Source organism: Strix uralensis, chromosome 4 (genome assembly GCF_047716275.1).
Source record: "Strix uralensis isolate ZFMK-TIS-50842 chromosome 4, bStrUra1, whole genome shotgun sequence".
In the NCBI taxonomy this organism is placed as follows: Eukaryota; Metazoa; Chordata; class Aves; order Strigiformes; family Strigidae; genus Strix; species Strix uralensis.
This window is the reverse complement of record NC_133975.1, coordinates 81,255,594-81,283,156: the sequence shown is the minus strand read 5'-3', so window position 1 is coordinate 81,283,156 and position 27,563 is coordinate 81,255,594. Positions and strand designations below refer to the sequence as shown.

The window sequence follows — 27,563 nt, the reverse complement described above, 5'->3', positions numbered from 1 at the left end:
GTGTTTCATATTGAATATGCTGGAATATTTCCTGAATGACTTTGTGTTGTACAGATAATGTAGGATTGGTTTTAGATCAGGTAGGTTCAAGGTTTGCACAATTCAATTGGTGCTGTGTTCTACATCTGTCTGTCTAGAGCTAGTATGTTTGTATAGGCTGTCGTGTGCTCTTTGTTTCTTGCAATTAAAATTGTTTGGAGTGTATTTTTTGCCATTTTCACATTGTATCACTTAGCTTTTGTTTTTAAATACTTTCTTTGCCTAACAGTTTTGGAAGATGTTATCAAAACGCACTGAGAAACCATTGTTGTTCCACTTGGTACTGTTTCTTACTTTTGACTTGGTGGTTCCAACAAATCCCAAAATCAACGTATCCCATACGTTTTGAGGACAGTTCTGTGCAGCTAAGATTCCTTTTCGTGTCCTGAAATACTTGGGTATTTGTTCCTAAAGCTGTATAACTGAAGTGATATTGTTTGGCCTCCTCTGAGTGCTTAAAGGTCTCTAACGGATTGCTGTGAGTTTAAATGTTGTTGCTACCTGACGTGGCATTCCTAAGTTCTGCCTTTGATCTTTCCGTTTTATCCGATGAAATGGTTTAGTTTCATAGTTTGTCTGCAAATGCAAATATCTAAAACCCAGCACACCGAGTTTAGCTGCTTCTCATGAACCACGTAGGCCCTCTGAAGCTGTCATAGGTGTGGACTTTGTTTTGAACCAATACAATTACATTAGGTTGGACATGTCTCTTTCCGTGACACTCGGAGGATATAGTGCAGACTTTCAGGCTACAGTAGAGGTTAACTTTTGCTATGTTTTGATTGTACAACTTGAATATGTGTTTAATTTTTTGTGAACAGATTGAGGACTCTTCTGCACCCACTCCTCTGGCCCAGCTCATTAAGGTATGTGTATATTCTTGTCAAAGACTTAAAAAAACCCCACCACCACCAACAAAAAAACCCACTTGCTTCATATTTTTAAATCTTGTATGGTGATGTATAACTGGATGACTGTTGTAATGTGAACAAAACTTAATTTTTAATAATTTACAGTATTGGTTTTAACTTTAAAATGTGTCTATATTTCCATAGTATCCCGTAAAGAGTAGTTCCCAGTTTGGGAGGACAGAAGGGGAGTCCCTCAACGTAATGTTGCACTATTGCTCATCTTCAAGACATAAAGAAGCAGCACTTCAGGAGCTGTTTACTGTTTCTCAGAGCTTTCGTTAATTTTGTGTTGGAGACTGACACAATTTTCACAGAAGAATTTAACTGGCTGCAAGTTATGGACATTTCAGGGGGGGGTTGCACCGGCCAAAATAGAAGCGTTTGTGTAACACGGACAATTGCGTGGCTACTGTTGAGTTTCTAGTCACTGCAGTTATAGAGCCACTCTCTGATTGCTGCACAGTTTCATAACTTGTAGTCTATGGAGAGTGGACAACACAACCTAATTGGTTTGAACGCAGACTGTAAATTGTGTAAATGTGCCTAATTGTTTGCAGGAATAGACCAATGTGTTAGTGCAGTGTATTAGCAGAGGTGGCCTTCTGAAGCTGTTGTAATGCCATGGTTTGCTATGGAACTGCTTGCATTTTTTGCTCAACAATGTGTAACTTTGTCTGGGAAAGCACTAGTGGTTGCACTTTGTGAAAAGGCGTAGTGTGAGCCTGTCAAATTACTGGTCTTAAAGAATAGAGAAGGCAGGGCCTCATGCAGAGGGGCTAGTTCTTTCTTCTGAAAATAAAGGCTGCAGTTCGAGAACTCTTCCCACTCTCTTCTTCCCTCTCTCACTGCAGAATTAAATTGTGTACATTTGGGGAAAAAAACCCAACAGTTACTTTGGAAGGTAGTCGCCAGAAGAAATTGGTCTCCATTAGCGCTGTCCCTGAACATGTCCTTGGTTCTGTAAACTCATGTGAAGTTTGACTCTAAAATGTGAAAAACCGTCCAAGAGCTGTACACATTTAAGCTTTTGAGAAAATGTACGTATTTCAGAAAAATGCAGGAACGTAACGTAAAGCAGCTCCAAACTGTTATACTCCAACCTCCTCAGTGCAGACGGGCTTGGCACGGAGGCAATGTGTTGAAAAGTTTTCTGCTTTATTATTACCTTGTAGGAAATTCCGTATTTGAATTATGGTCTGTGCCTAGTAATGGCTTGTGCGGTTTGGATGTGTCTTGTAAACTGTCTGGGTTTAAACAAATTGGTCAAGTATCTGTAAAGGTTTCTGTAAATGGTAATGGAAGGGGTTTCATAGATGTCGATCTGGATTATGTTCCTGTTGTGTCTATAAAACAACCGTTTAATAAACTGTTGAAACTAGTGGGTTGCTTTTGCGAATGAATGCATATAAAATCAAAACCATGAGTGGTTGCTCTGAATGATGGGTGCTTGGAGGTCCATATCCTTTACATCCCTCCCTTAGACCCTGCTGGGATCTGGACTAGTGTGTAATGAGAACATTTGAACAAATGCTACTTACAAAAAATCAGCTGGCTTCGATAATTTGAAGGTCTAGTTCTGCGTAAGGTTTCTATTACAAGTTGTGTGTTAGAAGGACACAGCAAACAGGAAAAAAACCTGCAGGTTGTGCTGACCGTAGTTAAATCACTTAACGTGAAGAAGTGAGTAGGCAGGGGACGTGCAGTTTGGGCTGCCTACAGCACACGATGGTCCAATTTCTGCTGAAAAGAATCTTTTGTCTTGCTGAGGAATTATAAAAAGCTTGATTCCTCTTAATGCTTCTGTGTCTGAAGCTGAATTTCGGTGAGCAAAAGCAACTTCCCTGACTCTTAAGTTGTATGTCCTTTTAACGCTGCAAAATGTAAACACTGATACTTGCGTGCATCTCTCTCAATTAAATGTACAGTGGAGATTTTCTCCTTCAAATACTCTGGAGCTCAAGAATCCATTTAAAAATACTGGATAATGTAATTTTTTCTACGCAGAGCTTCAGCCTGCTTGGAAGACATTTGGATTGGTTACACAAGTCTTTATGTAAGGTACAAACAGAGCCTCAGGTTTTGAGTGCCCAAGAATGCTCCTTCCAAGCAGGTTAACGGGCACAGAGACACCATGTGATGGCGTCAGGGCTCCCCAGAACATCTCTGGGACAACTCTAGCTCATAGAAGCAGCTGCTTTCATGCAACCTCAGCTACTGCTGGGCTGCTTTTTACAGGGTTGGGTGAGTCTTTGGCTGGGGGAGCTTAAATGTGTTTCTGATGTGCGTGTCCAATAATTACCTGTTAAACAGACCAGCAATCTGGCTGAAGCCAACGCTTCCGAGGAAGATAAAATACGAGCTATGATGATCCAGTCTTGCCGTCAGTACGATCCAATCAAGTAAGTGTTGGCATAGTCCTACCTGTTCTTTGAAGACTATGGAAACATTGTAGAGATGGTTGTTGGAACAAGAGAGACGCATACATACCATTTTCTTTTTTTCCCCAAAACCTTTTAGTTACGTGAAGAAACCCTTGGGTCCACCTCCACCATCCTATACTTGCTTTCGCTGTGGAAAACCTGGGCACTATATAAAGAACTGCCCAACAAATGGGGTAAGATTGTGGGGGGCTTCTGGTGTCACTTGGTTTTTACTTGTTTTACCTTGGCAGTTACGCAGCAATTACATGAATACCCCTATTAGGAATTGTTTCTCTTGGGCTGAAATACAGAGGTTCTATGGCAGTGGTGCAAAGCCCTTCAAAATTCCAGGGAAAGCTGGAATTTTCAATGGGAAATTTTCTTTCTTCGAGGTCATAGTCCTTATATATGTCCACAGATCTTTCTCTATGAACTTTAATGTATATTTTTATATATTTCAATGTTACTGCAAATTTTTCTCGTCTTAACTCTTTTTAATGAGAGTTTGCAGTTTTTAGTATTTTGTAGAACAAGAAGACGTTTCTCTTGACCCCATCTATTGAATATTTGCGTGTTATAATTACACAAGTCTCTGGTTGAGTATTCATGCCATTTAACGTTACTCACTGAACGTACGTGCATCAGCTCTGAATTCAACCTTCATCTGTAGGTGGTGAATATCAGTTTCCCCAGTGGCCGATCCAGAGCCCTGCATTAAGCTCTCCCTCTGAACTGCGCTTTGGAGGAGGAGGAGGGGGTTTGTGCCTCTCCTCTGAGGGGATGGGGAGCTGAGGGATATTTCACCGTTAAGGGCCCTGAAGTTGAGCCAAAGAATGTCGACTGAGTTCAGAACACTGCTCGAGCCTTTGGAGCATCCTGGCTATATTCATTTAGGAAAAAGAGTATTTCAGTCGAGCAACCCTTAGGCTAGGTAAAAGGAGAGGATTAAAGGCTTTTCCTGCTTAAAATAGTGGTTGAAATGTCATTTTAAGTGTGGGTCTTAAGATGAGCTATGTCTGCATTGCTTTTCTTAACAGGACAGTAATTTTCAGCCTGTTCCCAGACTTAAAAAGTGCACAGGAATTCCCAGGAGTTTCATGGTGGAGGTGGAAGATCCCAATACAAAGGGCGCTATGCTAACAAAGACTGGAAGATATGCAATACCAATTATTAATGCGTGAGTATGGAATTAGTTGGTCTGACCAAAAAGTGAAGGAGAGAAGCCACGTGTCAGTGTCTGAGTGGCAATGCCACCAAGCTGGCCAGCGTCTGTAATTACGGGGGAAGAAGCACTGTCATTGTATCTTAACCTTAAAACCTGTGATGATTTCTAATATTAAAATAGGACAGTCCTGCTGTTCACGCCCCTGAACGTTGGTTAAGCTTGTGGTATGGTAAGAATCCGTATTTCTGCAAAACAGTTCAGTCGTGTTTACAGTGGCGTCATTCTTTTTGAAAGCTCCTTTTGCTTCTGTTTTATCTTGCTAAGGCTTCTTGCAGAATTTAACAAATAGCTGTTGGACTGAGATTCCCTCTCCCTCTGACATTTATCAGATCCCATGTGTGAAGCAGAGGGATGTTTTCCTGCTGCTGTAAACTAAGAAAATCCTGCTGTGTGCTGACAAGAGTGGCTGTTTTAAAATGCACTCGGTAGCAGCTCTGTTTTTCCGTCATGGATCTCCTTTTGCGGAAGCTGTAACATAGACTTCTTCCATTTATAAAACATAATTACACAGAGACTGACTTTATCCTGAGCCTGCGATTTACATTTACCCTCTGGCAAAGGAGGGGTGGGATTCATTTCACCTGGTTTCTAGCTGTCAGAAAATGATTTCTCTAGGCTGAGCTAATTTCTTAGTTGATCCAATGAATGGAAGAGTTCTGCAGAAGGAAAATTGTTCCCCCCTTCCTTTTCTAGTGCTCTGGCTAGAGAAAAGTAGTTTAAACTAAATGCCTGTATTTTTGAAGGCTAACGTGGAGTGAGAATGCCACCTACTGTCTTCATTGGATAAAATCCAAAGCTTGGGAAAGTTCTCCTTTACCCATCTTTAACTTTTTTTCTTTTTCCTTCCCCATCCCCCCTCCAGGGAAGCTTATGCCAGAGGAAAGAAGGAAAAGCCTCCCTTTTTACCAGGGGAGCCATCCTCTTCGTCCTTTTCCTCAGACGACCCTATTCCAGAGGAGCTCTTATGTTGCATTTGTAAAGAAATCATGACCGATGCAGTTATTATTCCCTGCTGTGGAAACAGTTACTGTGACGAATGTAAGTGTTACTCCCATGTTTGCTAATTCAAAACATCACACCTGATCTTCTGACAGCAGAAAGATCATAACATTCCTTTGTTACCAGCTCTGTTTAATACTTCAGTATACCCCGAATAGGAAAGGACTCTTCTTGTAGAAAGGAAAAACCAAAGGCAGAAGGCTTTTTTCCCTTTTTATGCATCTAGTTAAATCCTCTTTCCATGCAGAAGGATGAGTACGAGAAGAGTGCGTAATGCTGCAGCTGCTTACAGTATTAGTTATCAAATGCATTTAGTTTGTGCACAGTCCTTTCTCTCATACAAAACTATAGAGCCAACGCTGGTGACTTACTGTGGTCTGCAGCAAATGGCTCGTTAGGCATTTAATCCACATTCTTCTCCACGGGAGAGTTGGTTAAAACCGTCAGAACTTGAACCTACTAATGGTTTTTGGAGATGTGTCTTATTCATGAACCTTGAGGTTAGTGACTTCTCACTGTGCTGGACAGTGGAGAAAAGACTAGTCAAAACATCAAGACACGGCCCACTCTACATCTTCAAATGTTACAACAGTGAAATATCAAAACTGGGCAGCTATTTCCTGCATACTAGAATTTTTTCACACTGCTGAACATTTATAGCTTCATGCTCTCAGTTCAGGACCATATTCACCCATTAACCATCTACAGGCCTTTATAATTGATTAGAACCCAAACAATGTCCTTAGTTTAGCTAAAACCTATTTTGATGATTCTGATTATACCCAGGTATTAGAACGGCATTACTGGAACGCGAGGAACATACATGCCCAACATGTCATCAGGCAGGTGTTTCTCCCGACACTTTAGTTGCCAGCAAGTGCCTACGCCAGGTAATGCAGTGACTTTTAGATAAACTGTTTGTAAGAAAAGTCTAGTCAGTCAATTAGGTGAAAGGGAAGAAAATATTAATTTACACCTCCTTAAACAAGGCTGAATGGAATAAGGCTAAATTTACTTTGCAAATACGTTACCTGTTGTTACAGAAGCTGACAACTCTTGAGAGACAAGCTGGCAAATTCAGGTCACGCTTGTGTTTAACAGGATTGCCTCAGTTTCAAATTCAGTGTTAACACCGGAGTGCTTTAGACACAGATACTCTGAGTTACCAATCATTAACACCAGTGTTTAATGGGATGCGTTCATGTATCACAGAAGGGTTTGGCTTGGAAGGGACTTTAAAGCCCATCCAGTCCCAAGCCCGCTGCCACGGGCAGGGACACCTTCCACTAGCCCAGGTTGCCCAAAGGCCCGTCCAACCTGGCCTTGAACCCTTCCAGGGAGGGGGCAGCCACAGCTTCTCTGGGCAACCTGTGCCAGTGTCTCACCACCCTCACAGGGAGGAATTTTTTCCTGATAACTAAACTGAATATATCCGTATGTTGGTTTATTTTAGGATGGATAGTATATACGGGAATACACAAGTAATTTTACTCTGTGGAGGCTTTTGTTCCTAGAGCTACAGAAGGTTCATGTTACCTCTTTGTAAATGTTTTTCTGCCTCTAGGCTGTGAACAACTTCAAAAATGGGACTGGGTATGCACAGGTGATCCGTAAACAGAGGCAGCAGCAGCAGCAGCCACCAGCACATCCACCAGGACTCATGGCTCTGAACCCTCCTGGTGCGCTGGTGGCTGCCACGGGACGTGCTCAATCTTCCCCCCTGTCAATCCACGGTTTGCGGGAAGAGAAGGTAGGTTTTCTTCCACCATATGCAGTGATTCTCGTATTTTAGTAGAGCTTATTTTCCAACTGTTTGCACTGATTTACAAGGGCTATCTGGTTCCTGGACTGAGACAGCCAGCATTGCCGAGTCTTCTGGGGTACCAAGGAAGATCGATACCCACAACTGGTAAGTAACCGTGACTTACAAATTTCTCTTAAAAAAATTATCTTCAGGTAAACTGAAAGGGATTTTTTTTCTCTCCCCATGCCAAAAGGTCATCCAGTGAGAGCCGGCAAAATTCGCTCGGCAAGTGGCAGACCAGACTGGGAAGTGTAAGTATGCTACAGAAATTCAATATATTGCTGCTTGTAACCTGTTAAACGAGGCCGTAACACATAACGGACACAACAGCTGATTTATAAGGGAATAAGTATGCACAGATCGTTGTGGAGAATACATGTGGTAATTAATTTTTAAATGGCTTTATTTGAATTGGCCTTCACAAAGGGGATCTGTGCTCTCAGGAAGATTATTTAAAATAAAACTTCAGTACGTGATTGAAAAGAGGACTCTGAAGAATGAAGTCTTTCTGAGGCAATCATAATTACATGTAAAAATGAAACATAATTAAAGGATCAGATGGAAAGGCACCCTCTTGATTACTGAATAGGGCTGAAGAAATTGATTTCCCAATAGAAATCAGCCTCCAATATTCTTTTTTTAACAACTTAGTTAATACTGATTGAGCAAACTATTGGAAAAGGCAAGGCTGTTATTTTACTATTTAGTCATCTCAAGTAGCCAAGCTGCTTTCTCTCGGTTGGAGAGAGAGGAGTCTCTTTTGGTTTATTGCAGCGTCGTTAGTCCTTCCTCTTGGTATCTATGTGTTCTAGATAGATTGTAAGGGTGAATTGTGTGTATAAAATCTTAAAGATAAGTCAAAACAAAAACCGGGGTCCATCCCACAGTTTGTCGAAAACCTCAAGTTCAGTAAGCAAAAACTAACAATTCAGGGCCAAGGACGGGCCAAAGACGTCACCATGAGGCAACAACCTAGGAAGCGTGTGCGGAAGATGTTAAAAGAAGTTTGAGAGAGGATGAGTTAATGTCTGTGCAGTACTTTGAAGATCAGAAATGTGAAGTATTAAGCGTGTCAAGGTGTGGCAGAAGAGCGCTTGGCACGTGTCTCTTTTAGCACGGGCAGCCTCCGGCCACAGTTGCCAAACTGACCATAAGAAGGGAAGAGTGAGGGATTTGTTGGGGGTGAGGATGTGGAAGGCAAGTCTGAGGACCAAGAAATGAGCGTAGTCTCAAATGAACAAAAAGCAGGGAGAAAAATGCTTAAGTTGAGAACAAGAAGTGCTCGCCACCATGCTCCTCCTCCATTCACTTTCCTCTTTAAAATCAGGGCAGAGTGTAACAAGCAGTGACTGGTGTTTTGGGGTTTCTTTAGAAGCTCAAATTGGGGACACCCGCACAGTGAACGTACCCAGAGGACTCAGGCCCCAGCACTACCAGCATCAACACCACTCTCTGTGCTTGTGCCTCCACCTCCCTTGTATCCTCCACCACACCCCGTACTTCCTCTTCCCCCGGGGGTACCACCACAACCATTTCTTCCTCAGTTTCCACCTGGGCAGCCTCCATCTGCTGGGTGCACTCTCCCTCCTCCAGGATATGCCCCAGCTCCTGCAGACACGTCACCAGCTTGAGGACCAGCAGCAGTTCCAGGCTCATTCAAATGCCATCCCAATGACACAAGAACCTCCTTTGGAGAATTGTAGAATCACTGAGGTTGGAAAAAAACCTCTAAGATCATCGAGTCCAACCGTTAACCAAACACTGCCAAGTCCACCACTAAACCATGTCCAACAGCGCCACATCTACCCGTGGATGGTGACTCAACCACCTCCTTGGGCAGCCTGTTCCAATGCTGACAACCCATTCAGTGGAGAAATGTTCCCCAATAGCTGATCTAAACCTCCCCTGGTGCAACTTGAGGCCGTTGCTTCTCCTCCTATCGCTTGTTACTTGGGAAAAGAGACCAACACCCACCTTGCTCCAACGTCCTTTCAGGGAGTTGTAGAGAGTGAGGAGGTCTCCCCGCAGCCTCCTCTTCCCCAGGCTAAACACCCCCAGTTCCCTCAGCCGCTCCTCACAGGACTTGTTCTGTAGAGCCTTCACCACCTTCGTTGCTCTTGTCTGGACGCACTCCAGCCCCTCAGTGTCTGTCTTGTAGTGAGGGGCCCAAAACTGAACACGGTATTCGAGGTGCGGCCTCACCAGAGCCGAGGACAGGGGGACCGTCGCTCCCCTGGTCCTGCTGTGATTTGTGACACAGCAGGGTGCCTTTGGCCTCCCTTGTCTAGGGAGGAGTTTGACAGAGCACAGCGAGACTTAAAGAAGAGTGGGGGGTTGACTCCATGAAGTTGGGCTGTTTTTCATGCCTGTGTTTCGATGGCCTGTCGGACGGCAGTTACACTCGAGCGCATCTGACATCAGCAAAACTGACAGAGTGTTTGCTCCAATAGACTTTCTCGTTGCAGATGGTGAACATGCAAAACTAAACCAAGACGAATGTCATCCTGAAACTTCCCCTAAGACTTGCAGGAATTCTAAACTTGTTTTGCTTAAATAGCACGTCCACCTTTGCATCTGCAAGCAATATGCATTTCCTCCTATTGGCCATGTTGTTTCTTGGTGTCTTTTTTGTAATAAAGGTCAAGCTGTAATCGTAATAGAGGTCAAATTTATTTAAACAGGGAAAAGAAAAAGTCCAGACTCGATGAGTTTACAGATCGTTCAGGAACGGATGGAATCTAAAAAGACTCCAAAGGAGCGCAGGCGTTTGTTTTCCAGGTAACTGCTTTACATGTCTGTAACGGAGGCGCTGGCTGTCTAGAGGAATCGGGAGGATCTCCACTGCCCTCTCCAGGTGGATGGGATGATTCCAGGGGTTAGGAGGGAGAGGAGTTCCATATGTAGGTTACTAGCTCAACTAGGTCAGAGGTTACAGTTGACTGAGAGTTACAATTTGGCAGCAGTTGCTGAGGAGCAGGTGTCTCTTTCACTGAAGCTTCTCTGCAGTGACACCCTTCAGCTCCTGACAGCCGTGAAGAGGCCAGAACCTGAAGAGGTCTAGTGCCTGGGTTTTCTGTGTGTCCCTGTTCTGAGTGTAACCGTTACCTTAAAGCACTTGGGAGGAGATATGGGAGAGATATTGTCTTCAGCTCCTCTTTTGTTTATCTCCTGTGGGTACACGGGGAGATGTTAACCTGGACTGCAAACTGGTGGCTTTCCTAGGAATTTCATTGGAGCAGATGGAGCAGAGGAGCCAGGAGTCACGCGGCCTCATTCCGGAAGGCATGCGCCTTGCTGTCTGCCAGCACCGGTGGTTTTGGGCCTCTGCCGAAACCCTGCTCCTGCTCCTTGAGCTCTACTGGCTGCGCAGGCGGAGGAGCGCTGACTGTGACAGCGGCAGCCAGCGGGGAAGCTCCTGCGATGCTGAGGAGGAGGGAGAGGAGGATGACTGGGAGGGCAAAGCAGACCCCAATGGCACCTTGGCTCAAGCCAACCCTCGAGTGGGTACCCCCGCTGCATCTGCCAAGCCCTTCCCAAGAACTCCTTTCTGACAGGGATGCATGCAGCCTAGGGATGGGGCAGCGCCTACGAACACCTGAGCACCCCCAAGAACAACATCACCAACCGCCTGCTGCTCGTGCCCCTGAGACCACCCCTCGGGCACGTCTTCCACCAGAGCTGGGCAACGGTGGGGGATCCGCCAGCGAGGCACTCCTGCATCCTCGGGGAGCACCTGCCGGAGAACGTGCTGTGCTTCCTCCTCTGCCCCGTGACGAGCTGAACAGAAGCCAGGTCCCCGCTTCCCACGCAGCCTCTGCATCTCCGTATAGCCTCTGCATCTCAAAATCCAATAAATGGGCTTGTTTTAAGAAATCCTGTGTCCGTGAGAGTAGGGTATTCTCTGCCTGGCTTTCCTGAGCGCTTTGCAGCCTCTCCAGCCCAACAGCAAACCTGGGGCTCTGCGCGCGCTTTGGCCCTGAACAAGCATTCTTGCCACATCCAGCAAAACAATCCAAACACTTGTCCTTTGCAGGCACACAGAAGGTGGTGGAAGGGAATTCTCTTGCTGGCTTTCCCGAGTGCCTTGCAGCCTGTCCAGCCCACCAGCAAATCTGGGTCTGTGCGCTTGCTTTGGCCCTGAACGGGTGTTACCGGCAGGGCTTTGGATTTTTCATTCATGGCTTAATATTCCAGTGATTATATTTAAAGAAGTCAGTTATATAATTCCACTAAAATAAGTGTGTGTGTTATTAAGAAACCCTATTTTTAAAATGTATTTCAGTTTTATAAAAACCCTGAATTACACATTTCTTATAGAAATACATCACTGGAAATCAGCTAGACAATAACCAATGTTTCTGGAATGTCAGTACACTCAAATTGGTGGTCAGTCTGTAAAGAAAAAAATTCTTGAGGATTGTCCTGTGTTTGTTTCTCTGGGATACTACCCTTTTGGATCATTCTAGAGGCATTCCAAGAGATACCTGCACTGGGCCAAGGAAATGTAAGGAGTAATCTGATTGCCTAATTACTCAATATGGTTGAATATCCTGTGTTCACAAAATTCCCTTGTTTCTCACTGCCTCCCAGCTTCAGCTTCAGTGACAGAGAAATATAACCCACCTCTGCTCTGAGGGTTGAATTTCTACTTCATAACTGCTGTAGTATACAAATGATTTTGTTTTATATTAAGAATTAAGTTTGGGACCAAGTTTATGCACCTCTGATACATTGGCAGCTATCCAGCAAATACATCGAGTTGTGTTCACTCTTTTAGATGTCAGAGTAGACACTGAGGAGGAAACACAGTTCTCAGATGTTTCTCTTTGACAATGGACGAGTGTTGGAAACACTTAAAGTCAAATCTTCATGCCTGGAACGCAGTAGAGTTTTGGGTTTGAGTTCAGTGGAAAGAGAATGTGCCCCTGAAAGCAGTTAGTGGAGCGGCCAGGACAAGCAAATTTGTTTTGCTAACACAGTTCAGCAATGTTAGAAAACACTTTTCAAAAAGATTTAAACCTTCCTCTGGACAGGACCAATGAACCTTCCTTCAGAGCCCATCAGCACCATTTGTTTACAATCAGCCAGAGGGACTGCTGTCTAGTGACAGGAGACAGTGTCCAATCCTAGTGGAAATCAGTAGCATCTGCTGTGTGAGTGGGTAAGCAGCAGCAGGTGTTTTATGTGAATCAAATCAGAGTAGGAATAGCTTTCCTTAATGAGTCTTCAGTGTCTGTCCTCATCTGTAACTCCACGGGGCTGAGTAAAGTCCTTTACCTCAGCAATACTGCTGCCTGTAAATTCAAGTAATAAGACTCTGGGACTATCTCTGTGTGACCGTTTGAAAGAAATTAATTGTTTAATATTCAGCACTTGTTTCCAAACTGCCCAAAACTATGTCGAGGATAAGCAAAGCATATAACTGTCCTTCACCACTGTTGGTTAAAGCTTAGATTATTTCAGCTGGTCAAAACAATTTGTCTTGCCATTGATATTCCCGTGACAGAGACCAGAGCTCGTGTGCAGAAAGCAATTCCAGCATCATCCAGAAGGTTCCGTGTTCAGCACTTGGTACTCTGTGCTGGGCTCCCTGCAAACCATCAGGAAAGAAAGGGAAATTCAGCACTCTTCCTTCTCTTTTACCAGTCTGCAATATTTTATTAAATTACATTGTGTGTAATTAAATTACACTGTGTGTAATTATTGAGCAAGTATGCTCTTGTGCCTTTGGGAAGCAGATATTTCTGTGCCACCTGCAAACACGCCTTAGCAAGCTGCAGGTTTCTACGGAGATACCTGCCTTTTCTGCTAGCCTAGGAGTGGAATATTTAGCCCCGGCTCGAGCAAATAGTGCAAAGAGGCTGTAGGAATGTCACTTAGGAATGTACAATACTTAGGGTAAGTATGATTTACAGGGTTCTGGGAATCTTTGACCCGCAGAACTGAAGGAGCCGTAAACAAGTGAGTATACTGGGACATAAAACACTTCTGGCAGTTCTTAAAGTCATATTGTTTCCACTTCTCGTTTTCTGTTGCTTAGATTTACCTTGGAGACATATAGTAAGAATAATAACTAATCATCTGGTTTTTCTTCTCTTCTTAATCCTAATTGACATGCAAACACTCACCACAATTTTTTCAGCTTTTCCCACCATTACAGCTGACAAAAAGTCATGAAATGTACATAAAGGCTAGCATTGCAGGATTTTTCTTTTTTTTCTCACTAACATTGCTGATGGAAAAAGAAAGTTTGCTCCCTAGCTAATTACTTAGAGGCTTGTCCAGAATTATTTCCAGACTATTGGAAGCTGCGAAGTTATATTCACCCTTAGAGAAGAAGAATGCAGAGATTAAATGGGATGTGAAAGAGTTTCAGTGATTTTTAAAGAAGTATATTTAACAAATCTTGGATTTGGGTTTGACAGTATGGCAATGCGTGTGCATTATACTGATGGAGGTGAAAAGCTATCTGTCTCTGATGGGATGGAGGTGCAGAGGTGTATATCAGCGAAAAGGGAGTGTGCATTATAACATATACAGTGGTGACCCACGTGATTAATTTCAGGGCACTGGTGTATGTGCTTGGAATTCTAAATTACATAACTGACTTAAAAACCTGAAGTCAATAATCTGCTGAAAATTACTTTATTTATCACCTGTGCAGCTGATGAACGCATGTGTTTCCAAAGGAAGATTATTGGTTTTGTTTTTTAAACAGAGAGTACAGTAAGTTGTAATGAGCATGTGCACACCAAACAGCTAATTTAATTAAGCTTCTGTAAGCATAGTGCAGGATGAATTCAAGGACAGTCAACATTACCTCTGGCTGATTTCAGATATGTTGCACAAGATTAAAAGGACGATGTTTTCAACAGCAAGAGGTCTTAGGCCACAATTTCAGCACTGCTACTGCAAAAAGGTAGTATCTGTCTTCTCCTCTCTGCTTTCCAAGCTGGCCTTTCATCTTAGTCTTTTGCTTTCTGCCACCACAAGCATTTGTGCAGCTGTGTCATGGAAGGGGAAAGGGAGTTAATCTAGATAAAAAATAATCTAGCATTGTCTAATTTCAGAAAGCTTTATCTTATTCATTTGTCTTTTTTAATGACAGCAAGACCTTAGAAAGGCATTGTCAAATGCAAGAATGTTCTTCCCCTAAGTTTAGACATGAATGGTGCCTCTTACAGCAAAGGCCTTGGATTTTGGCTCTTTCTGAAAGCAAAGCAGATTCCTTTCTATGTTCTAGGGCATTTGCATGACATTGTATTAGGAAAACTATTGCTTAAATCATCAGTTGGCTTCCTATCCTAGTTTACTTCATATTATGTTAGTTCGCCAGCAGTTGGCTTTTTCTCCTACCAGATTTTCCAAAAGTTTCAACACATCAACACTGCAACTGCTCCAAGTTACACTTCCTAGTAGGCAGCTCAGTTTCCTTTGACACGGAGCGACCGCGCACTGCCGTCAGTCTGTGCTGGCTGGATTCCTCCCAGAACGAAGTGGCTGCATCGGCGTGTGCATGGCCCTGGTGCTGTATGTGGTGTGCACTTCACACCAGTTGTGCTGTAGTTTATCGTGTGCCTCAGATCTGAGAATCTTGTGAGATTTTCTATAGTTCATCTGGGTTTAATTCATATCATAGTCTGAGCTCTTTCAGCTGCTTTATACTAATTTCACCCAGAAAACAAGGTAACATAACGTGAATCCACCCGATACTGCAGCGGCAGGGACAGGTTTATAGTTGAAATCAGCATTACAAAAAGACTTCCAGGCACATTTTGTACAGACTTCCTGATCATGTCAGTGTGTAGCATGGATCAGACCTGCTGCCGTGCAGATCGCTGCTCTCACTCTCCATTTGTGCAGTGCTTTGGAAGCCGCTGCATTTTTTTGCTGTTAGAAAGTAATGAGTGTCATGGTTCACCTAATTGGTATTTCAGAAATGTTGAACAATGTCACTGAGCTCTGGGGGAATTGAGTGGATGCTTGAGCAGTCGCCTCCCCCAAAACTGCAGAAACTGTAGCAGGTGAATTGCTGCGGCAACAAAGGAAAAAAATTCTGTCTGATGTTATGTAAATCATTGAAGTCAGGAATAACCCTGACTGACTAACGCCACAGCAAACACAGCCATTTACACCAACAGAGACAAGACTGATCCTCTAATCTTGCAGTCCATGTACTAAATTAAGATGAACCTTAAATGATGTAGCTAATGAGAAATATCACTTAAGTGTTTCTTTCAATCTTAAAAGAACAGTCAGTTGTATCTGCTTTATTGCTTGGTTTCCTTCCTTTAACTTGTACTGTAAATTAAAAACTTTTTAAAAAATCTATTGAAATCCTTTTTTCCCTCCTAGGATGCCTTCTGTTTGTCATTGTGTGCATTGTAAATAAGTTCTCTACTACATGTTTGGCGGTTGCTCCAAAACAGAAAGTACATGTTGTGTGTTTCAATTAAAAGAAGCCCTGCAGCAACACGTTAGTCACAGGCAGAGGCCAAGTGTATCATTATTCTGTGGGAACAGCAGTTGAGATCACCAACAGCTAAGGACAGTGGGCAATGGAACATGGAGTGTGTCATGTCAGCTCACTGTCGGTGCAGTCTGGGCACACTTTGCCTTAGACAGTGCTGTGAAATTGCAGGGAAGTGGCTGATCTGTGGAGAAAGAGTAGAAGGTTGCCTAATGGCACACAGGAATTTTAAGACTGATTTAATGCTTTGGCTATCATAACCAAAAGACTTCAGAAAACATCTCTGGTGTTTAGTTCTTTCCTTGCTTTGAGACAAACAGAAGTTTTTTACTGGGCTTCCAGTGCATTTTACTTTGAAACAAAAGAAATTCAAATCCAAAAGAGACTTAGTCTGGTATACTTTTCTTTCTTATGAAGTCTATCCCTTATGCAAACAGCTCAGGTGAGAAGCATGTTCTGTTGGAGTTGGGGTTTCAAAAATTACACTGGAGAAGTGGCAAATCTCCAAAACAATGTTTTGTACATGATCAGCCTCATAAATACTGAGCTCAGGATTCTGACTCTGTGCTGCAGCTGTTAAGCATCTTTCTGAAATCAGGCCTGCAGAGCCAGCATGCCTGGAGCAGGAGAAGGAAAGGCGGCAGCAAACGCAGTTGCACAGAGAAAGAAACTGGTGAGTTTGGAGAAAGAAGAATGAGAAAGGTGGTCAACAAGTTGAAGGGGGAGAGTAGCAGAGTGCTTCTTTTGCAAGCTAAGAAGGTGTGTTATTTGCGAACCATGTGTATTATCTACAAATCTGGGAAAATATGGAAATTGGGGGAAAAATAGTAATATTATGTACTTTAACAGTTCACAAAAAGGTGGTTGAAAGTGCTGACAGAATACCTATTTTTAAAACCATGATTTTTAAAAATATTATCGTACAGATTGGTGGAGCATGGAGCATGTTTATCTGCTTGCCACTTGTCTAAGGTAACATACTCTTCAAAACAATAACCACATATTTCTCTTGAATTTCTGGTGTCAAAATGTATTTGAGCATTATTACGGTTTAGAACAGAAAACCAAACAACAGCAAGATGTATTTTCTGTTCTGTTTAGGGGAAGCAGAAAGGAAAATAACCGTATCCATGTCTTCCTGCAGATGTGCCACTAGAATAGAGAATGATTTGGGGCACAAGAGATACTTATGAAAGTGGTATTCTCTAGTGCCATCTATTGCTAGAAGAGCAGAACTAAAATGAGTATTTTTGTTGCATGTGTGTGTCTAAATGGAGCAGAAAATGAAGGGTACCTGTTCATCTTGTTCCAAGGTCATTTTAGCTATGTGGATTTAAGTCTGACCTTGTTTTTATGGATATGAAATGGACTACATTTTCAAAAAATGAATTTATCGCACAGTTGCATCAGAGAGGGTGTGGTAAGTTTCTGTTCCAGAAGGCTTGCAACTATTGGCATGTTTTTAAATGTCAGTGGCTGTATTTTGGCTAAATTTATTAATCCTGATTATCACACACACACATCTTTCTATTTATGACACTAAAGTTCATGTAATGCACTAGCAGACTGATCCTAATAATCCTAAAACTGCTTTAGATTTAGCAAAAAACTGAAAACTATCTTTATGTGGTGCTTGAGTTTTATGTCAAATGTGAAGAGAATAAAATGTTTTTTAACATGTATCCAAAAATTGTATGAAAAGTAACTTGCTAATGATGAAAATCCGTTGAAGACAAAGACTTAATCTGGATCTGGAGCAGCTTAATACTTAGTACCCTTTATCAGGTCTTTCAGTTAGCAAGCATGAAACCTGATTTCTCCACCTGCCCCTTGAAGGATGATATTTGTTTTATTTTACAAGTCTAACTAATGCTAATGGTAAGAATCATGAAAGATTTATAGGGGCAGCCTGAGATCAGTTTTAAGTTTTAATTGTGGTTCTCAGCATTACAGATCCTTCTTACTGTTGTTCATCTCTACCAGAGAAACACCCTATCCTAAAAAACCACACACTCTTGGCTTGTAATATATAAGGGAAAGAAAACATGTCTCCTCTGCATTGTTTTGCTCTCGAAGCATCTGGATGGCAAGGTAAGAGCAGGAAAAGATGGAGCAGCTTGGCAGTAATTTGTTCTTCCTCAGGTCCAGGCAGGTACCTCTCAGGAGTTTACTGCTGCTTCACAAAACTAATGTTCTGTGGCTGAAGCTGTCCTCTGTCCTCAAAGACAGACAAGTCTCCTGTTACCCCCGCTGAGCTCCTGAAGAACTAGATTGCTGCAAAACTTCAGGGAATCAAAGGAAGCAGCTCTTGAGTCTACAGGCATCTGTAGATTGAGAGAAGGTTCAGAAGGAGAAATCAAGGAGGACATACCCATCTCCTGACCAGAGAAATGATGGGGAGAAATCTGACTTCATCATCCTAGGTAAGTTCAGGGCTGAAATCTAATTTAACCAAATGGAAAGTATTTATTGATTAAAAAAAAAAAAATCCCTTCAAATGATATCTAACTTCTTTTTCTCCTAGTTACATCTTGGACCTGAATTTGAGGTCACTTGTATTCTTTGTCCCTTTCTCCACTGGTCCAGGATATACTTTCTCTTCCAAAACCTGTTTTAACATATTTTTTCCCCCTGTATATTTGGGTTTAGCCCCTCTGTCTTTGTCCTTCTGAATGCTGTGACAGCTAAAACCAGCATAAACCCTTTAGCAACTACATTTTGCAATATGAGGAACAGGAAGGATGTAGCTGCCTAATGGTTTACTTCCTGGATGGATTTTGTATGCTCTCTCTTCTGCTGAAATTCTCCATTCTGAATCTCTTCTGCAGTCTCTGTTCCAGTACATTTAATCTTCTATTGTGTGTTTGTAGCTACCTGTTCTCTTGCTGTTCCTTAGCACTGGTCCACCTGTTTTGCTGTTTTCTTGTTCGTTCACCTGCCTGTCATCTATCCACAGAATCAGAGCATCTGAGCAAAGCCAACAAAGTGTCCATTCTTGGCGCAAAGTTTAGACCCCCTTTATAATTTTCCCTGCAGATCCTGTTGGTGTAAAAAGAAAAATAATTTTCAACAATTAAATTATATGTCTTTATAGGAGTCTGTGTGCCTTCTTCTAATGAAGTTTCAGGTAAAATGTTATGTACAAAATGTATGAGCAGAGGCATCTGGAATGGTGTCCAGCAGAGGGCACTTCAGCTTGAAAATGAGAATAGTGCTTAAAGCAGTAGTCTAAATACCTTTAAACTGGCTATCTTTGTTTTAAAAATGACTATTTAAAAAAATATATTAATGAGGATCATTTAGGCAAGGGGTCTTTGCATTGTGATTGGTACTTTGTTGGCACTGTCTTCTACAAACTATCTGCGGCCAAACACCACTGTACCATGTAAGAATCTGGGAACTGAAGGAGAAAAAACACTCCCCATATAGTTTCAGGTGTGACTTTACCAAAAGAAATGACACCTTTGTTGTGACCTTGTGTCATCTAAAATTGAACATAATAGCATATGTTAAAGCCATCTTTTAAAAACGTTTTTCCCCAAAATGGGTGCTTCTGATTTCTTTTTGGTTGTAATTTTTATTTATTCTTCTAATTAAAAAGGAACTGAAATTAGAGAACACTGCAACATATAAATTGTTTTTTGAGAATGATGGTGTAAATGACTTAACACCAAATAGTAATTTATTTCCCCTTTCAAATCAGTGCCGACATTATCTTGTAATGCAATACTTACTTATGATTCTATCTGCCATTAATGCATTTAACAGTATATGATGACAAATCTTATCAAGATAAGAGGGGCCTTATGCTCTTCCATTTGCCCTGGTGTAAATCAGAAGTTACTGCCTTGAATTAAAAAGATTTATTCTTGTGTAAGAACTTAATGGTGTAAATCAGGAAAGTCAAGCCTCACATGTGGTGACGCACCAAATTCTGTTACAGGACATTTAAATTCTGTCTCCCACTGAACAGCAGGGTACTGTTTTATCCTTCCTGTTGAATGCAGAATCACTTTTCCGTTTATGAATTGAGCCTGAGCAGAGCGCTCTCAGGATTGGCTGCTCCTCTCTTACTCCACACACAGAAGATATTAAGGCACCTGTTCTCACTTGTAAGGCAAACAACAAAGAAACCAAAATACTTTCCTGCAAACAAATTGGTCTGTGATTAGTGGAACTAATGAAGTTTCACTGCCTGCAGATTCCTGTCCTTCATCCTTGGTTCCCTCATGAAACCCTCCCACCAGAAGGATTACCGGTTGCTCTCTGCTGGTATTCCCTACGCTCTTCCCCTTGTCCCTTTTCCCCTACAGTCATGCCAGCTCCTCTTCTCCTCCATCCTCTGAACCTTCCTGCAATACCTTCCGCAGGTTCCTCCTGCCCCCGTAACCCCCAGCAGCACTTCTGCCTGGCCCTGTGTGACTCGGGGGCTGAGTGGCAGCTGGCCAGCTGGCCAAGGGTTATTAGCCTGAGATTTCTCTTCTCAGGGGTGATGCTAATTCCAGTCTCTTGGTTTACTATCTGACTCTGAGACTTTCTCAGCCCTCAGGGGAATTTAAGACCTTCAAGACAACTGCCCCCTGTTAATTTTCATAGAAATAGATCAACAGATATTAACGTGTGTCTTTATTCTCTCCTCCTCGTCCCAGTGATTGGTCTTTGTTAGACGAGTTTCTATTTGGTTTTGCTAAACTGCTGATCTTTCTCCTACCTTGCTCTCTCTTGTTTCGCAGATCCAGTGCCGTGGTTACCACTCTTGCACTGATATTATTAACTGGAAAGAAGCCAGCACAGAGCAGGAAAGGAGTGCTTAGCCCCTTGGTATTCTGAAGGCCATGTATGCAGCTTCCATTAATAAACTTCTAGATCTTGCACTTGAGGACATTATGCAGTGTTTGCCTTTAAGTATGGCAAAGAGGAAGATAAATACTGAAAATCTTCAGCTTTTAATACTCAAAAATCCTATCCAAGCGTATTTATGCTCCCTTAGGTGCTGCCCTGTATTTGGTATCTGAATGCCAATACTCTCAACTGGGGCCTTCAAGCTCCTTTGTTGCATTGAGGCTTTTCTGTGTTTTGTAAAAATGAAAGCATGGACAGTCTTTGTCATCAACATGTATTTAACGAAAGTGTCTGCAAGTTTTCAGATTGTCCCGTTTGCTCAGTGCAGAGCACTGGTGATAGAGACAGCTGGGAGCAGAACAATTACACTGTGCTTGGCAAGATGGCTTTTTGCTCAGCCTCACAGCACCAAATCTCCCAGTGAATATAAAGTTGTTTTCTCTAGGCGTTACTTTCCCAAAGGTGTATTTAAAAAAACAAACAAAAAAACCCCAACCCCAGTCATTTTTATCTCAGTAAAGAAATTTAAAAAAAAAAAAAAAGAGATTTTTAGATTGTAATGGTTACCATATAAATATACTGAGCAGAAATTTTTTGCAAACAAATAAAGCACAGTCAGTGAAGCCTATGCTGGCAAAGAATATACACATGGCTCTTTAGGGACTAATGAACAAATTAAATTATTTTTGTTAATGAGGAACTACTGATAAGCCATAAGCACTTACAGATACATGTTTTATTGCTGTGTTGTACCAAGGTCCTGGCTTAAGCCCTAAGCCAAGGAGCTGACCGGTATTGTAAGAGACAATGAGGAGAAATAATAAACAGAACCTCCCCAAAAGAAGCAAATCTTTCTTTAAACTGCAATTTGTAAAATTGTAAGTTGACTTCAATCTTATGATAAATAGAACCCTTACCTAAAAGGCAACTTGCAACTTGCTTCTTAATTCTCCGAATACTTGGTACTGCTTACTTTGCTTTGGAAGCAACATCCAATACATATGCCAGATTTCTTTATCATTGTTTTGTTGTTTGGGGTTTTTGTAATGAACTGTGAAGGCTCTTGCCTTTTCCACTTTCATAGCTGAGAGACGATAGGACTGGTAAAAATGTGATATTTAAGTATTTTACGATTTAGAAATACTGTACTTTAATTTACGTACCTCATTCTGTAAAGGTAATTAGGGAAAAAAAACCCAAACAAGAAAAAGGTGTATGAATTTCTCTAAACTGTTTAATGAGGCCTAATATAAATCTGAATTTCAAATCACATTAGGATTGTTGTATGCCTGTTGCATTTAAGGTGACAAATTAATTTGGTAAGAGATGAATCCCCTTGCGTTCTAGTCAGTCCCCAGAGATGAGAAGGGCTGGGGGGGCTGGACTTACCTCTTCATAGGTATGTCAGTTATTGCCATGACTGTCGGCCTGACACCAGACGCACGAACAGCCCTTGTGCTGTAGGTCCAGTGGCATTCAAGAGAAGCCGTCAGGGTCACGAATAGCACGGTTTATTCTTATCTACAGATTCTTTGAGATTGCCTACGATAAATGCACAGACTGCAGGTTGGCTGTAGAGCATTATACACAAAAACCGATTGCAATCACACACAATTCCCGGGTAATCACTCGGCGTAGCTGAGGGCCCAAACCTCACCAAAAGGTGTCCCTTCTCGGGGGGGGGGGAGAGGAGCACAGACCCGTCGGTCTGTCCCTCCGATTTGGTATCGGATTTTCATCCCTCTGAGTTCGATACAAACTTGGGGTGGTATTTATCTAAGTGTATGTGTGAGTGGGTGGGACTGTGGTCAAGCCATTGTTTCTTCAGTAACAACACTGCACATTTCTTGGTGCAAGGTGTGTGCTGTTTTTGTGGGAAAAGAGGAAGAATGAGAGATAATGTCTACAGAGTTGTTCAAAACAGTCCTTGAGAGAAGAGGAAGAGCAGGAGATAAATCTGTATGCTTGTGTCAAATATTCCTCGAGAGAAGTGGAAGAACGGGACCGCGCAGCCTCCACCTCACTTCGCATTCCTCCTTGGTGCCACGGCAACACAAATCACCGGATCTTCATCCTGTCCTGTGTTTGTTCTGGGCACCATGTGTTAAGGAAATGTGCGTTTTGCAGTTTTTTCATTGTTTTGCTTTTCCCACGCTTCCAACAATGCCCGAATTTTAAATGGCAGTTCTGGCTTGCCACTCAGTTGGCCCTTTATTTTGTGTCACAAATTAACAAACCATGTGGTTTTATATCACTGTTTCATTAGAGCAGTGCTACACTTAGAGACAGGAAAATTTCATTACAGTAGTTTTGTTTGAAGGCAACTCCCATTTGTGGGGGGAAATAAAGACACTTTCAGGCCATATTTAGGCGTTTAAATTATGGATAAATATAAAGCAGTGAAAACTGCCTTCTAGTTTTCCATGCTTCCTAACAACACAGTTCAGAGCAAAGTGCAGTTTATGCTCATTAGCATCAATGTACCAGCGTCCAGGTGCTACATTGCTCTTCAGCAGCCGTTGTTGAGAATGCATGACTAATGCTGTATACAATAGAGAATTTATTTACAGGTGAAACAGTTCTTGAAAATGTGTGGTGTTTGTGACACTCTGTAAAACAGTGTCTGCTATCTGTACCTGAAGAAAGAGGATCTACTAAAATCCTGAAAGGACAAAAAGCAGCCATGTGCTCTTTGCCTTTTTTTTTTTTTTTTTTTTTTTTTTTTGTTCTGTGGCTTGTTCTGTGTCTCTAAGTCATCACATCTTGTGGGTCTAAATAAATAAGATAATACATAGAGTTTGTTGCACTGATTTAATATTTTGGGATTGGATTCATAGTCTGGGGAAAGGTGAAAATATAACTTGGCTTGGCCACAATGCCAGGATTCTGAGGACCACAACAAGAAGAATACCATGGTCTTTATATTAAATGGTCAAAATCCCAGTGTGCTTTGATCAGATCTGAAGAGAACGAGCACTACAGCAGTGGTCACCTTCCCTTCCCCTGCCCGGGCATTTTGGAGGAACACCTTCCCTCCCAAGGCCATTCCTGCCTGTGAAAGGAGATGGAACAATTCCCATGGCAGGCACCTGGCTATTTATCACTCTGTCAGAAATCAAGCTGTTTCAAAATGTTTAGATTTTGTTTCCTGTTGTCATCTCTAGTGACAAAGTACCGTGTAGTGTTACCATTTTTTGCACTTTTGACTAGCTTTGTCCTACTGTCCTTTACAAGTCATGTCTACTGATGACTTCTCTTTTGCTAATACGTTTATAGCGATGTTCAGTGTCTGCACAACTCATAGCTAAGCCTACCTAAGAAAAGGTCCTGGTTTTGCATAATCTCTTAGCCCTGAAATGTTTCACATTAGTGAAGTGAAACCAAATTTGTGACCCTGAGTAGATGGACTGGGCTTTGCATCCTGGGTTTAAGTTGTGAGGAAAACCGAACTTGAAGAGTTGTGTCATTCTAATCTTGGTTTTTGTGTTGGGATACAGCTGGGCAGGAGAGGTTCCAGAGCACGCATGCATCCTGTTACCATAAGACTCCCGCTTGTATGATGGTAAGGGTAGTGTCACAGCTGTGATCTGGTGGAGTTTTGACTGATAACAGTCCTGGTTGACACTTGGCCTGTATGTTACTTTTTATGATTACACTGTCTTATGTTTCTTGTCTCTTCCAGTGGTGTAAAAAACTGTCATATATTGTTCATTCTTCTCTCGCCAGATAAAACCAGTGTAGTTGGGTATGTTTAGCTATCCTCTGGGTTGTGATCTGTCTCCTGCATCCTGTGAGAGTGCATAATGCTTTCTGCTCAGCATCAGCGAGAGAACACATACCCTCAGGACCAGTCTCCCGTTATTCTCTATCAGTACAGTGTCAGACATGGGCTTCCTTGCTGACATTCATGGTAGAAATCATCACAGCTATGACTAGGTGTGTCCTCCTGAAGAAGGTGTCCGGGCTCCCACTGTAGTCTATGGAAGTCCATTTGGTTGAGGGGTGTGGTTTAGGGCATGACTGATCCTACCTAATAAAAGCCTTTCCTATAGGATGTGTCAAGCCAGCCTTGAATGCACGGATTGCACGGACTGTGCAGGAAGTCCGAGACAAATGGACGTGGTGTTACAGCCGTATTGTAGACAGAACCTCTGTGTAGATGAATGCTGCTCTTAGTGTTCTGTGTGTGAGTGGACACTGCTCAGGAGAGTCCTCTGCCTTGCCTTCGTTTGCTGTGTTCCACCCAGACTAGGAAACGAACAGGCCCAGTCTGCAGAACAGCTTCCTGCAAAGAGGTAGGGAGCAGCTGTCTGGGCAGCGTCTGGAGTGTGAACTGCTTCAGCTGTGGCTTCTGTGGGAACAGGGGGATCATCTGGAGTCATCCTCCTGTGCCGGCATACAGGCTGGCTGGCTATCAAAACTTTGAGCTGTTACTGTTGTGTCAGCACGTCCTCCTGTAAATATGCAGCAGACTTGTTCCAAAACTGAAATAAAGCCTCTGGCCTGCTGAGCTTGGGGTAGCTGCTCCTCACTGCCTGTTAAGTAAAAATATATAATAGTTGAGTCATTTGTATACTGTGAGTGTGCCCTTGATGAACAGGAATATAGGTAACATGGCATAAGGGTGGTGGGGAATTCTGGTTAAAAAGGCCAAACTGGAGGGAAAGGCATGACTAGTACTGGCAATGGTGTCCAGGTCATGTGGACACACAGCAGAAATCATAGGCATGTGCCTGGAAAACACTCGTAGTTGCTGCACAGCAAGTGAATTGATAAGCTGCAAAGCGTTATTCATTTACAGCACATCAGAGTCCATCTATAATTTAGTCACACACCATGGGTAAACCAACAAGAACTCTTTCCTTTTTGTGTCTTCTTGTCAATGGTGTGTTGATGCTGTTGCTTTTAAAATCCTATAGCTTTTGGGGAGACTTTCCCAGCCTAGTACTACAGTGAGGAGGCTTTGACAGCTGAATTGGGCTCTGGTCTCCATCTGTTCCACCACTCCTGCATATATTGGCATTCTGCCTACAGTGATGTCTTACTGACCACTTCTTGTTTTGCACCCAGCAGATATGAAGGTGACCCAGAAAAGCTTCAATTTTGTCCATACGTTCAGTTTACCCTTTTACTTTGTGTCTGCTGCAGATGGCCCCAATGGAGTGAAGGTAAAACATAGCTATTTGGCTCAGCTTCTGTGAGACCCCTATGCAGACAAGGACGTGGACACTGCTGTAAGCACAGAGAGCAGAAAATGCGCTAGTACATCTGTTTGCCTACTTGTGAGGTCCTGGTAGCTACAGGTAGTTGCAGAGGTTTGGGTTTTGTCTTTTTTTTTTTTTTTCTTGGTGTGTGGGAACAGTTTCCATATGTTACAGAAACCCAGTGCCCCTTACCTTGAGTGACAAGCATTCTCCTTCTCATCAGCTCTTCAATGATGCCATCAAATCACCAGTTGCTTACAAACAGAATTCAGGAGATGATATGGAGGTGATGCGAGAGCTGGAGGTAAGAAGGGCTCTACATACTGCACTCCTCCCAAGTGATTAGCAGCTCTGCTCTTTTTTCCCGGAGAGAAAGCAAAGGGTGAAATTGCCTTATGCTGGTGACACCATGGAGTTTGTGTGCTGCTTGTGTCTACGTTGGAAGGGCTGAGGTGGTGACCCTCTGAAGAGCCCACACTGCCCTAGACCAAATTTGAAATAACCACAGCAGAGTGTAGCTATTGCTTTCATGCTTCTCAGCAGTTCCTTGTCCTGCTGCTTTCCAGAGATTTGTCCTGCAGAAGGAGAGTGAGAATTTGTCAGATAAAGAGGAGAGCTGCCCTGAAGAGAAGCCCCCATCTGCCTAAACCCTGGACCCTGAGTCTGTTTTGCCCTTTGCTCTGGATTTCTGGGGCTTGTAGAGCTGGCCTTCACAGACAAAAGTGAATTTTCTCATGTCCTGAGAGCTGTGGTGGTGGGCAGCTGGGCCTCCCCTTCTTGTGGGAGACTGTCTGGGTGTGACCTTCCTTGACTCAGCCCTAGCCACTGCACATCACAGTCAAGGAAAGGGTGAGAGCATCCCCATGGCTGTAGCTGCTGCGTGCTGCTTCAAGGCAAAGCTTACCAGAGACCTAAGCTACTCTTGGACCTGCAGGGAAGGGTCCTGCCAAGATGCTTTAATGGTACCTACTGGAGAAAATAAACACTATTTTTTTTTTTTTATAAAGCTTTGAGCTTGCATCCTTCCTGCCCTTTTGTTAGAAGGCAGTCCAGTTACTATACAGTGCAAGTCTGTTATGAACCAGCCAGATCCAGTGGACTTCTGAACACGGGGGATTTCCCCTTTCAGGTCCACTAGAGCTGAATCCGGTGGACTCTCACACCCAGGAGGCTTCTCCTGTCCCAGCCTGATGGATGTGGCTGCTGCTGTTCCCACGTCTGTGTTCAAAAGGTTTACACTGCATTCCAAAGAGCCGGATACACAAACACACGTGCAGACTTACACAGTTGATGTAACAGCAAAACAGATTGACACAGGCAGAGCGATGCCTTTACCAGTGCCCATGTATTCATAACCACCACTTACATAAACATGCCAGTCCTTTTCTGCCTTTCCAGATGATCAGAATTGGATGTTTGCTAGCAAAACACAAACACGCCTTCACTCCCGAGATTCATAAGCACAGCACGTGCAGAGATTCCTCAACTAACGGTGTGGAAATTAAGTCCATGTAATATCCGTGCCTGCATGTCAAGCTCCTTACCCCGTCATCAGTGCAAACCGTGGGTCTTTCCAGATCTGTGTCTCCTGTGCCATGACAGAGTCCACTTTCCAGTTCACTGGTGCATTGTGCACACACACAAGGATC

At 42.8% G+C, this 27,563-nt stretch overlaps 1 protein-coding gene across 1 annotated transcript; it reads left to right on the top strand.

Annotated features, from left to right (window-relative positions):
- The first annotated feature begins 35 nt into the window (after nt 1-35).
- On the top strand, nt 36-26,561 carry LOC141942012 (E3 ubiquitin-protein ligase RBBP6-like). Its single transcript, XM_074864953.1, has 11 exons — nt 36-80; nt 861-905; nt 3,261-3,349; nt 3,468-3,564; nt 4,408-4,547; nt 5,458-5,633; nt 6,381-6,484; nt 7,159-7,273; nt 25,781-25,878; nt 26,138-26,218; nt 26,481-26,561. The coding sequence occupies exons 1-11, from the start codon at nt 36-38 to the stop codon at nt 26,559-26,561; spliced, it is 1,071 nt and encodes a 356-aa protein (XP_074721054.1).
- The last annotated feature ends 1,002 nt before the right edge of the window (nt 26,562-27,563 follow it).

What these genes read in the sequence shown, in the direction of transcription:
- LOC141942012 (XM_074864953.1), top strand. Translation starts at nt 36, where the DNA reads ATGACTTTGTGTTGTACAGATAATGTAGGATTGGTTTTAGATCAG. An exon ending in AGAACTGCCCAACAAATGGG is followed by an intron (nt 3,565 to 4,407) that starts GTAAGATTGTGG and finishes TTTTCTTAACAG; the next exon opens with GACAGTAATTTTCAGCCTGT. An exon ending in AGGTGATGCGAGAGCTGGAG is followed by an intron (nt 26,219 to 26,480) that starts GTAAGAAGGGCT and finishes GCTGCTTTCCAG; the next exon opens with AGATTTGTCCTGCAGAAGGA.